The sequence below is a fragment of the Bufo bufo genome, chromosome 1 (assembly GCF_905171765.1).
Source record: "Bufo bufo chromosome 1, aBufBuf1.1, whole genome shotgun sequence".
Taxonomy (NCBI): domain Eukaryota; kingdom Metazoa; phylum Chordata; class Amphibia; order Anura; family Bufonidae; genus Bufo; species Bufo bufo.
Window position 1 is genome coordinate 201668176 of NC_053389.1, and position 15026 is coordinate 201683201.

Sequence of the window (15026 nt, forward strand, 5' to 3'; positions counted from 1 at the left end):
CTCAGTTCATATTTGGTTGATATAGTGTATAAGCTACTAAGACAAAAAAAAATCACATTATAGTAATACAACAAATACCATTAGTGACCTTCTTATAACTGTACATAATTGCATTTAACTCTCCACAGAATAAACCATAATGCACGGATAGTGCCCCTAATTGCCATGATGGTTAGCGTCCCTAATTAGCAAGAACACTGTCCCTAATAGGCATAGATACTGTCTATAATAAGCATGGATACTGTCCATACTAAGCATGGATACTGTCCATAATGAGCATGGATACTGTCCATACTAAGCATGGATACTGTCCATAATGAGCATGGATACTGTCCATAATAAGCATGGATACTGTCCGTAATAGGCATTGATAGTGTTCCTAAGAGGTATGGATACTGTCCCTAATTGGTGTGGACTGTGCCCCTAATGGGCAGGAGTACTGTACTTAATTGGTATGGATAGCATTCCAAATTAGCGTGAATAGTCTTTTAGGGACACTATCCATGACATTAGGGGCATTTGTAAAAAAAAAAATTTGCGGGGCCGCGGAACGGAAGTGCGGATGCAGACAGCACACGGTATGCTGTCCGCATCATTTGCGGACCCATTTAAAATGAATGGGTCTGCACCCGTTATGCAAAATTGCGGAACGGATGCGGACTCATTTTGCGGACGTGTGAATGGACCCTAAACTGAAGTCCTTAATTGAGTTCCTAATAAGATAACAGTGGACACCCATTATGTCGTTTGATCCTGATGAGAAATGTATCACTTATGTATGTTTGTAACTGAACTGTTAACCACCTTGTCATCATACCTCCACACAACAATTCTTGCTTATTTATATATTACTTACACTGAGGCTTTCTCTTCTTTTTACAGGCACCTTCTACCAGATAATTCTAGCTATTATGAGTATATGTGAAGGAATATGGTCAATTCCTCTTATAAAACCAAAGCCTTCAGACCCCAAAGCAGAATTTGACAGTGTATTGAGCATGGCAAAGCATCTTTTAAGCGATACCAAGCATCTGTACAACAACTTTGTAAGTGTATTATCTAATATTATATTTATCGATCAGTAGGCAAAGTCCATGTACTCTTCTCAGTTAAATGAACAATGAGAAAATATATATCGTTTTTATAGGTTTGTTCTGTGAAGGTTTGATCATCCATCATATTGCATAATAATAAATTTAGGGTGTGTGTGTGTTTTGTGTGTTTTACAATATATTCAGTTCATAAAAAAAACAACAGAAAACTTTAGGACTCTGCTAGATTTTATTCAGTCTGGCACCTCAGGGGTGTGTAATTTCTCATGGGGTGTATCCTTTTGCAGTGGGAGTGTCCTTTTTGCTGCAGCTTTCTCCATCGAAGTGTCAGAGCTTTTAGCAGAAGACAGGGATGGTGTCTGTTCGAGGATTGAACTGAGCATGTGTGACCATCTCGGTAGCTGGGCATGCACATTACTATACAAATAAGACACAAAGGGGTACCATTATGGTGAAGTAAAGAGAATATCCCTTAAATGGAACATTTTTATAACAAAGTAAATTACAAAAGTAACTAGTTAATTATATTTTTAAAAAATTTAATAGTGGCACAACCCCTTTAAAGAAGTTGTCTTGGAATACATGACTTCTAACAGCCTGCCTTTCATACTGAAAGGATCATACTTACCTGGTGTTTGTTTGCTTCCTCCCGGCATGGGTATGGTCAACTGATCTTCTTCAGCCGCCAGGTCAAGTGCTAGAGCCAGTGGCTGGCTGAAGAAGAGCAGCTGACCATGTCCATACTGGATGGGAAGAGATCAAACCCCAGACCGGAAAATGGAGACACAGGAACCAGCACAAAGGACTCGAGTGGAGAAGGTAAGTATGATCCATGCAGAATGGGAGGCAGGCTGCCGGCAACTGTTAGAAGTGTTATATTCCCGGACAACCCCTTTAAGTAAGTCATGTTGCCAAGAATATTGCTGCAATACTATATTTTTAGCATTTTCAATGGACAGCCAGATGGTTACACATGCTTCTTTGCTGCGCTTTCTTGAAAAAATCATTATATTCATGCCTGAAAGCTGTCCACTGATACCTACTTCTTACTATTCCTGGAGACCTAGATGTGGGTTGGAGCATACAGGTCACATTGTGTGGATTCGGCACACCACTTTGCCTTTATGCATTGAGGACTATAATTCTTTTCAAAACCAACTCTTTGACACAACAATTTCTTAAAGTAAATGTATTTTAAGAGGTTGAAGCCTTTTTGCTAGAACACTTGGCCTAATGATTACTGCTGCTCTGTGTGTATATTTGTTTAGTATATTATCTACAGTAATGCCTATGTGATCATTCTATATCTTATGTCCTTGGGTTATGTGTATTTTGCAGAAAACCAAGTATCCTTATGAAGGAGAGCACAAGTTAGAAAGCTTACCTGTACTCTCGATCAATGCTGCAGAATTGTCTACTATTCAGGTAATCTGGACACATTTGGTTTTTAAATATCCTTTTAACACCTTTCTCCCTCTATTTTTTAATTGCATTTCATGAATATAGCTAAAGAGTATCTCCGTTTCTAAATATGGCCACTTGGCTAGCATGAACCAAAAATAGGTACACATGCCACAAACAGTATTTTTTTTTTATTTGGCACAAATGCATAAAAGGAAATGGGGTTACCTAGATATATATACCAATTAAAACTAGATACTGATAATATTATTTTTTTAAATTTTATGTATTTTATGTATATTTGTGTATTCTGCTTTCTGTACATTATTACGAGGGTGGTCAAATTGCCTGTGCTGCTGTTAAGAGCATTCAGAGATATACATTAAAGCAGCCATATAGACCAAAGGAGCCTGTAGTCTAGAGATGACTCATTGACTTCAATGGGAGAGTGTAGTGGGTTTACCCTATAACCTATGCAGAGGTCTTTGTCCAGGGAGGGGTAATAGAACAGATGTGTCCATCACCTATTGTGAATTGTAAATCCTATTAGCTATATAAAGGTGTTACATTTGATTGTACTCCTTCCTGTGGTGATAGTGAGATGACTGCTGCAAAGTAATCTCTACAGAACAGGAACAGGAAGTGTCAGCCTATTATGAGGCTTAGTGGTCAGCATGAAAACTACAAGATCTCTGGAACTTTGTTATTTTATATATAAAGTGACACGGAAAACTGTAGGCCTTATACTCACGAGTCCAAAAGGAAAGCTTGCTAAATGCTACCCGCATTAAACTGCTGTTTGTAAAGCTTTTACTAAGCCTGACCTCTCGACTTTACGCAGTGTTACAGATGTTGGAGTCAGTGTAGGTTTCGATGTGTGCAATGCAAGCGCTTCATAGTAATGCATGTGAGCATTAACTTACTGAATCGTTTGCACTGTAAAGTTAGGAATGGACAAGGGGAAATAGTTATAAGGCATTAAGCCTACGGGTCAAATTAGCCATTGGTCAATCACAATCATTAATGATGAGGGCAATGTGGATTAACTAATGCATTCCATATCTGAAATAAGGAAATTAAACTGATTGAGCCCTGGTATCTTATTTTTGAAGCTAAACAGAATATATCATGTGATTTTATAGTAATTCACACTTGTGATTCCTTGAATTCTGATAAGTGTTAAGCAAAGTTTTTAAAACTCGATTTGGCTGCTTCGCCGAATTTTTCAAAAAATTCGCTTTGTGACAAATTACTTTGTCACAAAGCGCATTTCTTTGTAAATAGCGGGTGCAATGACAGGGAACAGCGATTGAGCCGCCCCTGTCATTGAACTCCTCAGATGCCGCATTCATCGCTGATTGCAGCATCTGACTTTAATATTTAAGTCTATATAAAAAATAAAAAAAATAATCATACTTATCCATTTGATCGCGAAGAGTCCGCCATCTTGTTTGAAGATCCAGTGCGAAATCTTGCATGGCCCGTGATGACATCATTATGTCGGCCGGAGTGATGACGTCATACGTCACCGCACACAGGATTTCGCAGGAATTTGCATACCATGTGGATGCGCAACAGAAAGGTTTTCAATCCCATACAAGAAGCATTCTGACAAAAAGTGTTATCCTTTGGTCTGTCACTAATGTACATGATTGTAGTGCAGTAATCCACTAAGCGGTGTCTTTATTGGTTATTGTTCCTCTGTTGTACCACGTAACCGGCACTCTCACCAATCAAATCTTGTATTATCTTTGTGTGGAAGACAATTTCTTTGTTCATTCCTATAAGATACTTAGGAGGTAATGTATTTTGAGGGTAATATTTGATTTATCCTCTTAATCTGTATCTCACAGGAATGCATGGTTAAACTAACTTCCAGTCCACACAAAGACGCTGTAAGGTTTGGCAGGCCAGAGCGCACATAACCAGTATTGTACCTTCAATGGAAGCAGACCGCCCAATTGCTTTGGCGCCTGGGGAGAACAACGTCCACCATATTTTCATGCAGCTGCCACTAGCGGGAGCACAATGCAAAGAGATTATTACAGTAACTGTATACATTCCTATAAACTGAGCTCCCCCTAGTGGTGGATGCAGGCATCCAGCTTTATAATATATTATGTGTAAGCAGTGATTTAGAGCTGCGTGTGGGATATTTATCAATGTATTTATGCCAATTGTCTGGTATAAATGAATACACAAGACACTGTAGTGATATGGGCTTTGCCAACTCTCTCTCCACTTCTGGGCAGTTAGACACACCCCACCCTTAAACCATTCTTTTATATATCTCAACAAAATACATGCTAAATTATAAGTATGTTACTCGGGAAATGCAATTCATTGTACTCCCACACGAGACATCCCTTGTCACCCTAGGTTTCTTATTTCTCCGAATAAAGCTGAGAAAGGACTTTTTTATTGATCTAATGTCCCATAATTTGAGTAAAACTAATCATCTTTATCAGTTGGCAACTTCCAAAATTGGATAGGGGAAGATCCCTCTATTTCTGTAGCTCTTTCTTGATTTTTTTTCAATAACTGGAGGGGAATCAACATGGTATATCTTATTTATATCTCCATTGATCATAATCTCAAGATATTCAATCTCTTCCTTGGCTATGTGTAAATTCAGCCCCCCGTTCCACAACATGTCGGAGTCCCTTACAGGTATCAGTATTTCTGATTTTGTTTGATTTATTTGGTAACCAGAAAGCTCACTAAAGACTGTTAAAGTCGTCATTATCTTATCTATATTATTCACGCACATAGGTAAGTTATCGGCAATCTTAATCCCTTCTATTTCTTTGTCTGCCATTAGGGTCAGATCTAAAGATTCAATAACTACCAGTTGTCTGGTGTAAATACATTGAGAGTATGCTGTACAGAAAGAGTGGCATATTTTTGAATCACCTGTTCCACTTTTTCCAACAGAGAAGTTGGATAAAGTAGCTGAGGGCAAGGATGACTTCTTTTTATTACAATTTTTTAATGAATTTGGGGCGTCGCACTTTGCCTGGAAGTGTTTGACGCACACCTACAGGCAAACTGGGTGGGGTAAGGGGGCCATACAAAATTTTCTATGGGGTGTTACGAGATTTGCATACGCACCTGCGTATAACTCAACAATAAAGATTACCTGCACTACAGTTTACATCATATGTATTACTAATGGACCAAAGGATAACTTTTGTGGGAGTGCTTCTGTAATTTCCCATGCACACTATTTCTAGAGTGTGTAATCTGATTTAACCAAGAGTGACTGGAAAATGCTGATTAAAATGTATATTCTGTAAGTGACACAAGTATCAGTAATATGACCTCATAACGTATAAACAGAGTGCTGGGAAAATCTACAATTTGGAAAGAGACACAACTTGAATACAAAATAGGAGCTCCAGTGTAATTTATCATGAATTGTAAATGCCAGTTCTATTTTTATAAAAATTACGCATGTGAAATGATATCATGTTCCAAGAGAATAAGACTCCCAGCTTAAGTTGTGTCATTGAAGAAAAACAATAACTTGTCATTTGGGGGCAATGTGTATTAAATAGATGATGTCACATGGACATGTGATATAATCCCAGTTTTATGTTACATGGGATGCAATATTCAAAGAGCTTGATGTCACTGACAGCTGGAATCTTTTGGAAACAACTAGCAAACATGGGGCTTCCTGCGCAATTCCTGACCCCAGGAAATCAATGCTTAGCAAAAACTCCCACAATCATAAGCAAAGTTCATCCAAGCAAGCAGTGAAGTAAAAATCATTTCCTGTCTCCGTTCACTGTCGTAAGTGGATGTATTAGGCAAATGCACATCTAAAGTCACAACAGGAAAATAGTCAAAACAACACAGTCCCAAAAGGAAAGCGCAGGCAAAAAAAAAAAAAAGTGAACCTTGTCTACACACGCACAGCTGTACAGCGCTCCCCAGACAGTGAACTGTGCTGACACCCAATGGCCAGAAGAAAGAATGTAAAAGTAAAAAAAGCAAACATCCTTTTTTCATAATAGTACAATAAAAGGTAATTATTACATTTAAAAGTATAAAAAATAAATATATTTTAATAAGTATCTCTTTAGACACACATGCTATGGATGCTCGGAGGTTGGTGCAGCTGTCTGGCATCACTAGGACCCTGGCTTTTAACCTGATAACGGCAATATGTTATAGTTAATATTATATATTTTATCATTTATATGTTTGAGTGGGTTTCCTCAGAGTACTAATGCTTCATATCAATACAACTCACTATAAAACTGACTCTTTGAACTGAAGGAAACAGATTGTAAGTCCCACCACAGATAGGGTTTAAGGTAGATGAATACTTTCTATACACGGCACAGTCAAATACTGTGAGTGCTGACGTGCAAGATGTACATGGGCCTCTAGTCCAACATCATCAAAGTGGTGTACATGGAATATGTCCATAGAGAGCAATGGAAGTATTCTGTGCATGGAGCTCCCTGTACCAAAGAGACCTGTGTAAACAAACAATTCCACCACCTCTTTTTCCCCTCGTGGCTCCAGTCCATGAGAACAGTTTGCTGAATCTGAATTTTAACACAGTATATATTACATGTGCTCTGTTATTTTAAGTGGCTATGGAATGTGTTCTGTTGATAAAATAATTGAAGCTGGACCTTTGGTGAGTTTAACTGCTAGTGAAAATGTAAGGCAAAGTTGATCAGACTTCTCTGGTAGGTAAGTTACTTTTTGTTGAGTCAGAGCTACGAGCAATGTCAAGGAGAAGGGCTTACTGCTCCTCTCTGCCTTTCATTTATGCTCTGGAATCTCTTAAGTTCTGTGTAGATTTTTCAACACATAGTGAAATGCCCTCCTGTCACTCTGACAGTGCTTGAGGAAGCCTCTATTAAGTCACATCCTCTTCTCTTACCTTTAACACAAAAGGAAATGCCCCCTGTCACTCTGACAGTGCTTGAGGAAACCTCTATTAATTCCCATCCTCTTCTTTTACCTTCAACACAAGGAGAAATTACCTCCTATCACTCTGACAGTGCTTGAGGAAGCCCTTATTCTCATCCTCTTCTTTTACCTTCAACACAAGGAGAAATTACCTCCTATCACTCTGACAGTGCTTGAGGAAGCCCTTATTCTCATACTCTTCTCTTACCTTTAACACAAGAGGAAATGCCCCCTGTCACTCTGACAGTGCTTGAGGAATCCTTTATTATTCTCATCCACTTCTTTTACCTTCCACACAAGGAGAAATTACCTCCTATCACTCTGACAGTGCTTGAGGAAGCTTTTATTTGTGATTAAGGACAAAGTTTTAATACATATCAATAAAATGTAATAGTTTAAACTAGTACCATTTTGGCCTTGTCCAGTGTTTTAGTAAATTTCATGGGGAATACAAGTAGCTACTAAAACAGTCAACAGAGGTGACATCTTTAAGGCATGGAGCTTTAAGGAAGATAGACATTGATCCAGGGATTTGTTCCGTGAATCAATATAGCAGGATTACAGGTCGGACTTGAGGGACTTTTGTCTTTTTCCAACCTTAAAAACTATGAAAGCTTACCTTCATGTACCTCTTTGCCCTTATGGTAAATTTTCTATTATGACACATGTTTATTGTGTATACGATCTAAGATACTGCAATAATATTTAGTGTAAACAGGGAGTGACATGAAGTAATATATACTGTAGGAAGGCGCAAGGGACCGTCGTTGGTGGAAGGTATGTGTCACCAAGGTTCCTGACCTTGGTGGAGTAAGAGCCAGTTTTCATGTGTCAGCAGCAGTTGCTGTTTGACACATTGCTAGTTAGTATAGCTGTAATAGCTGATCCGGGACGGCTCTTACTGCGAGTAGTCAAAGTGCTGGGTGGGTGACTACTCCCCACGTTCCAGGCAGTGTCTTGACTGGCCTATATGGAAAAAAAACAGCTAGCAGTGTCAGCTGGTGGTAATTACCTCTCTCTCTGACAGAGGAGCTCTGGCAATCACTGGATTGGCATCTGAGCCGTGTGCTAGGCTGGAGGCCTGAGTTTGGGAGGTCTGCTCTGTCCTGAGCAATGCCGATCAGGGGTGAACTAACACCTAGGATAACAGGTGACTCTTTTGCTGTAGGAAACTGTCTAGGTGTGAACGAACACCAAAACTGCAAATGGACAGTCGTACTGATTTGTTGCCAAAAGTGTGAATAAAACACTGAAGTTTTTGAGTTACAAACTGGTCTTTGCCTCTATACTGCGTCCACTTGTCCTGTCTACCAGAGCGAATCCCCACAATACTCAGAATAAGATAATCAGGGTGGCGGGTGACATAAAACTGGGTCCTTTTTGGTGTTGCCCTCAATAATTTACAGAGAATACCTGTTTCTTGATTCTTAATATGCGCTTAATGTGAACAACGCGTTTCGGACTTCAATTGGATCCTTCTTCAAGTTTGGGAAGTGTTTTCTTTTTCTTTCTCATAACAAAATAACAGCTATTGAAAACGTAACACTGATATAATAAAATACTTGTAGCATTTCCTTTAGTGAGGGTAAACTATTAAGGTCAGGCCCTAATGCATCAATACCGCAGATCTGTTCTCTCAGACACCTTTTCTAGATCAGAAGAAGGATCGGCCAAAAGGAGAGGGAAACATTTTCCAAGAAAATGTTACAAAATGTTTCCCCTCACCTTTGAAACATGCTACGATGCAGGAGAACAGATCTCACGTAAGTGCTACAGGGTTCTTTTAGTATTTTTAAGAAGAAAAACTCAGCACTTCCATTAGCATTCCAATATACCAAACTGTCAGACAATCAGGTGCCATATCATAGGAATCCAGGTCAAGCCATAAACACTTCAATGAAAAGAAAGGATGAGCAATCCGCAGTTACAGGTCAGTCATTACAGTAAAACTTTCGGTAGACAGCTGTACACAGTATGGCGTGCAGACAGCAAACAACTTCAACTCTGTCTTTTTTTTTATCCATTTTAGTTAATTTCCTTCTTTAAACAGAAGCCTTATTCTTTGCAAGATGTCTTAGTTAGGTCACTTCCCCAATCCTAGGGTTAATATAATTCAATCTACTAGCAGAGAGTCTAACAAGGATGTCTCGAGATTTCTAATGCCTGCTCTCCTAGTAGATCATTCCGTGCCATTTTTCCCACATTAGTTTCAGCAATGGAGAAACGAAAACCTTTTTTTTTTTCAAGTAGGGTCCTGTGCCTTAAGATTTTCCAAATGATTGAGTCAGTCTCTCCTTCATCCTCGAAACAAGGTAACCCTTCATCTGCCAGCAGTTTTCTCATTTTCAAGCAAATGACTGTATTACTGTGTCAGCTTAATTTCCATAAGTGAGCTGAATACACAGACATTAGTCCCATTAGAACTCTACCCTAAACCACTTTAAATGTTTTTTAAAATTGTTCCACATTTTTTGAGAACTGTACTCTCGTAAAACAATGTTTAACCCTCCCTGATCCACGAGTCAACTGCTACCCGCTACTAGTAATTATGCAGTAATCATTGTCATCTATTAGCCTATTTATCTTTTTTGGCAAGATATATAAGACATTAGTAAGGTCCAGATTTAGTACCATTTGGGGGGCATTTTGTAAATTCAGTGATTTATTGACCAGTCTTAACCCCCGCTGGCATCAGATATGTCACAATTATGAAGAGGCATATGCTAAATAATGTGTAGATTTCAAGTATATTATATGCCAATTTTCTGGCATAGATTATAATAAATGTGCCAGATGGTGTCAAGCCCCAGCACCCACTCTCCATCATTTGGAAAAGTGGAGAGCAAAGCCTATGAAAGTAGTCAATTTATGCACTAGTGAAGCAATTTGTGATGCCACTGGTGGTTCTCCCCTTGGTGCTCCCCAGGCCATGCAGTGATGGGAGGGGCGCACCCTGATGATATGGGGCTCTTCTGCCTAGTGGATGTTTGGGGTGCCCTTGGTGTTAAGTTGTGGGGTGCAAGGCAGGGTCCTGGGGATGTGTGGCAGTGATCCACAAATGATGAGGCCAGTTTTGAAACTTCTGCAGCTCACAAATATCTCCACTTTTAGAAGGCAGGTACAGTTCTTATCACACATATTGCATATTTCGCTTTCCCTAAGGCTACTTTCACACTCACGTTTGGTGTGGATTCGTCATGGATCTGCACAGACGGATCCGTTCAGATAATACAACTGTCTGCATCCATTCATAATGGATCCGTTTGTATTATCTTTAACATAGCCAAGACGGATCTGTCTTGAACACCATTGAAAGTCAATGGAGGACGGATCCGTTTTCTATTGTGCCAGATTGGCTCAGTTTCATTAGACGGACAAGCAAGCAGCGTTTTGGTGTCTGTCTCCAAAGCGGAATGGAGATGGAACGGAGGCAAACTGATGCATTCTGAGCGGATCCTTTTCCATTCAGAATACATTAGAATGCTAACTGATCCGTTTTGGTCCGCTTGTGAGAGCCCTGAACGGATCTCACAAACGAAAATGCCAAATCGCCAGTGTGAAAGTAGCCAAAGTTGTATCTAGAATACAGTAAGCCAAATAAAGTTCTCTCTGAATCTCTTTCTATATAACCTGTACAACTTTCTCAAATTCGGCCAAGGGGCTCAATCAGTATTACTGCGGTTCAGGTGATCAAACTGTCTCTTTCATGTAGCAGGGGGGCCTGAGGTCTATATTACCCACCACTATGCAGCGAAATTCAATACAGGCATAGTGGCAAGAAAAAAGGAAGGCTAAGGGAAGGTATGGGGCTTTGCGCAGACCACTGGGTTTACAATAACTTACACCATAATCTGGCATAAGTTATAGCTGAAGCCTATGCCAGCCCCTAGCTGGACGGACTGCCAGAGATGCGAGTAATTTAGTAAGAGGCATCTGAACAAATTAGGTGCATCTCACTCCTGGGCACAGGATTCAAGGCTGGTGTATGAGAATACCAGTCTTGATAAATGTACCCCTATATATTAATGTGCTCAGCTCCTCCTGCTCTATAACAAGATGCCCACAAATCAGACTGCATGTTGAGTGTTACAGGTTCCTTTTAAAATAAAGTCTACAAATGTGCAGAGCTAACATTTTTCCGTTACTATGATAGTGACTTGAGGCTGTTTGAAATAACTGCATTTCTTCTTTTATTACAGATTCCAGCCGGTTTAACGAAGCTCAGCTCAGAATTGTTCATATATCAGAAGCATTTTGATTGGCTGAAGAAAGCCGCACACGTTGTCCGCCCCTTAGACCATGAATTTACCAGCATCCACAATCGTATTGACAAGCTGGTGAAAAAAATTGACTTCTTGGTAAGCAAATGGTGACTGCTAAAATGAATTGATATGTTTAGAGAAAATATACACATTATATGAGTTTTTATATTTATATTATAATTATAGGAATAATTATAATCCTATGCCATGATTTACCTCTTGTATCTTTATTTTAAATATGGGGAAAATATGGTTTAAAAGCGTCATGTCATAAAACCAGCTTACCTCTCTGACCTCTCTACCCCCTGGGCTATCAAGTATCAAGGGCCTGGGCTATCAAGTACAGTAAAACCTCTACAAAAGACCTCCTCCTTGAGAAGATCACTAGTAGAATTCTTGCGACAGATCTTCAGTTCCACCATTTAGTATATTATGCACACCAGCCATTTTATCTTTAAGAAGAATACCCTCACAAAAGACCATCTTTCAATTTTGGACAGTCATCTTACAGACGTCTAACTATACTGGGACTGGGGTACATCGTCTCTGGCTACTGCAGGGGAAATGTAGAATGATATAGTAGGCATTCAAATGGATCATGTAGTGCATAGATGGCTGGATCCACAGGGGGGCTTATATGGCCTAAAAGGGGCATGCAAAACTCAATTCTAAGTAATTACAATATTAAGCAGTCACCACCACGCATGACGGGTCCTCTTTAATGCATGCCTCCCAAATGTATGCCAAAAAGACTCTTGGTATATGTCCGGCTCATACCCTATGGGCATTTTCAGGATATACACTGTATCTCGTATAACGTATACCCCCCATTTAGGGAAAAACGAAGGTTTTAAAGCAGCGTAACATATATTAATTTCTCACTTCTTTCAGATGACAAAGATGAACATCGCACGTGTTAGTGACCCTCCTTTGCCGCAGCTTCCTAACACAACCACCCAGTGGGGTGTAGTGCAAACTGGCCATGCTATATTCCACCACTTTCACCTCTTCTTGGATTATACAACACGTCTTGTCGTTCTGATGAAAAATAAGTTGTAGACAAAGCTTCCAACTTCAAGATCTGCTCCAAAAATGGTCGAATTGCAATTATAAGAAAATGTGCCTTTATGAAACCAAAATGGACATTCCTCGATTCTGGAAGTTCCAGTTCTTTCAGAGATTTGCTCCTCTTGTGCCTGGTTTATGGTACTTTTCATGCATGGTACACTGATGTCTCTGGTCTATTTATAATGCTGTTTATTTATTTATTTATTTATTTTCCTTATTAATATTTAATTTTTTTAAGTCAATATATGATCAGGCAGATTTTTCTAAGGATATGTTGTTTTTCTTATTATATTTAATTATGGGTTATTACTTATTTTTTAAGAAATAATCACCATTTTGTTTACATTTTATGAATGTCCTCAGAAAGATGACAGCTTCAACTGTCCAAACTGCAGGTCATTGGGAACAAAACTTACTTGTCTTCCGTTTGGCTTTTTATAATTTTTATTTTTACTAAAAAACTCAAAATGACATGGAAAGGGGTGCATGGAATGAATGTATTGAATTTGATATTATGATGAATAATATTGGTTCATTTTATTTGATAATTTTTATATTCAGTTTCACAGTATAATGACCCCTTCACAAATCATATGGGAGGTTCTATGTCTCACATTGCCCTTGAGATCAAAGTGCAGCACAAGGTAGAGGAGAAACATTCCCTAAGACATATTAGAGATTCTTGCCTTTCTCTGCTCCGATCCTTCTTTTGATCAAGAAAGATGTACAGAAAAATGGATAATCCAAATAAGATGTGAAAGGGGCCTAACACAATGAATCTTGAAACAATGAGAATTATAAAACTACATTTTGATTTGATTTCCTAAAAAAAAAGCATTGTCCTGCAAGTACCTTTTTTTAAAAAAAAAAAGAGGTCAGAATGATATTAAAAAACAAAAAAAGTGATACCTCCCCCACTTTCGCCACCACTCCTGTTCCAATGCTTCCTCTGTCCCCTCCAGTCTTTATGTCTTCCAAAACAAAGGAAATGACCATTCGGCCAGTCACCGACTAAGGCAGGTCACTGCAGTGGTCAGTGATTGGCTGAACAGTCATTGTCTGTGTTGAGATGAACTAGTGGAAGGTGTTGGTTGGGAGCACCTGGGGGATCGGTGAGGTGTGTATTATTACTATTTTTTTTTATTTAAGTCTGAACCTTTTTGTAAAATAAAATTACTGGTTGGGCATCCCCTTTAAATCTTGAGAGGTATCAAATGGATAAAATGTATTCTTAAATTCTAAATGGAACCAAGCTCACGTATAGAATGACTTATTTGAGGTCTTAAAACAGTTTTGTATAAATGTTATTTTATTCACCTTGTATAGGCCCATTAAGAATGTAAGTGTTGTACCAATTTGCAGAAGATGAACTCTTTATGAGCAAATCTGTGCTCGTAGAGAGGTTATTCAGGCTTCAAATAAAGGGGCTATGAGATCCCCATTGATAACTTGTTGGCCTGACCGGTGACCACAACAGCTAAATGCTAGCTGCAGAGGAAACCTCGGTATGGTTCACATGTTAAGTCATTGGTTGCCATAGTGTTGTGTGAGACGGTGCGTCATAGATGTAGAGGTATAAGCACATAAGCTGGGTTATTTAACTGACGTCCAGCCCATATCAAGATTTTTTAGAGTCTGGAAACCCCCTTTAATTCAGTCTTACTTTTTTTTATTTTTAAAAAGGACATCAAAATGGGAATAGTAGCGGTGGGATCCCCAGCTGGTACCTGGAACAAATATCATTTTGTTTCAGCTCTACACTGCCGTCGTTCACATGTCAACAGACTACATATTGTATTAAGATAGTGATGGCCTGCGGTAGATGTTACCTATATTACATTGCGTAGTAAGGTTTGCCTTGGCTGTTCCTTTAAATTATGTTTAAAACATTAATCTCAGGTTACTGGAAAATATTGCTGGCAGCACAATACACCATTTCAGTGCTCATTACATTAATTATTTTTAATATTTATGGGTGTTTGATTCTCCTAACATTTGGCTCAGAGTATTTTATGATTTTCCTCTTGTTTTCGTTCACCTTCTCATTTGTGGACTGTTCTGAAAGGGTGTGACACACCAAGCATCCCAGCACTCACTCCTTCCACTTAGAGATGTGCAGAAATATTATGTCTTGTTGTAACAAACTGGCTTTTCTCATCTAGACTGGATGACATATCTACAGTACAGTACAGTAATTCATGAAGTGTCAGGGACACCTAGTGGCTGCTTGTGGAACTTCACAATTACGAGCTGAATACACTTGATTGTAAATTAATGGCTTTCGGAAAGTTTTTTTTATAAGTTTTATTAA

General features: G+C 38.9%; 1 protein-coding gene across 1 annotated transcript in view; it reads left to right on the plus strand.

The window, feature by feature from the left end:
• The window catches only part of IL11 (interleukin 11), a 37001-nt gene extending 24295 nt beyond the window's left edge, over positions 1 to 12706 (plus strand). Inside the window, exons 2-5 of the mRNA XM_040415597.1 lie at positions 883 to 1046; positions 2391 to 2477; positions 11585 to 11743; positions 12539 to 12706. Coding sequence (XP_040271531.1) covers positions 883 to 1046; positions 2391 to 2477; positions 11585 to 11743; positions 12539 to 12706 — 578 coding nt within the window. The remainder of the gene's footprint in view (positions 1 to 882; positions 1047 to 2390; positions 2478 to 11584; positions 11744 to 12538) is intronic.
• The last annotated feature ends 2320 nt before the right edge of the window (positions 12707 to 15026 follow it).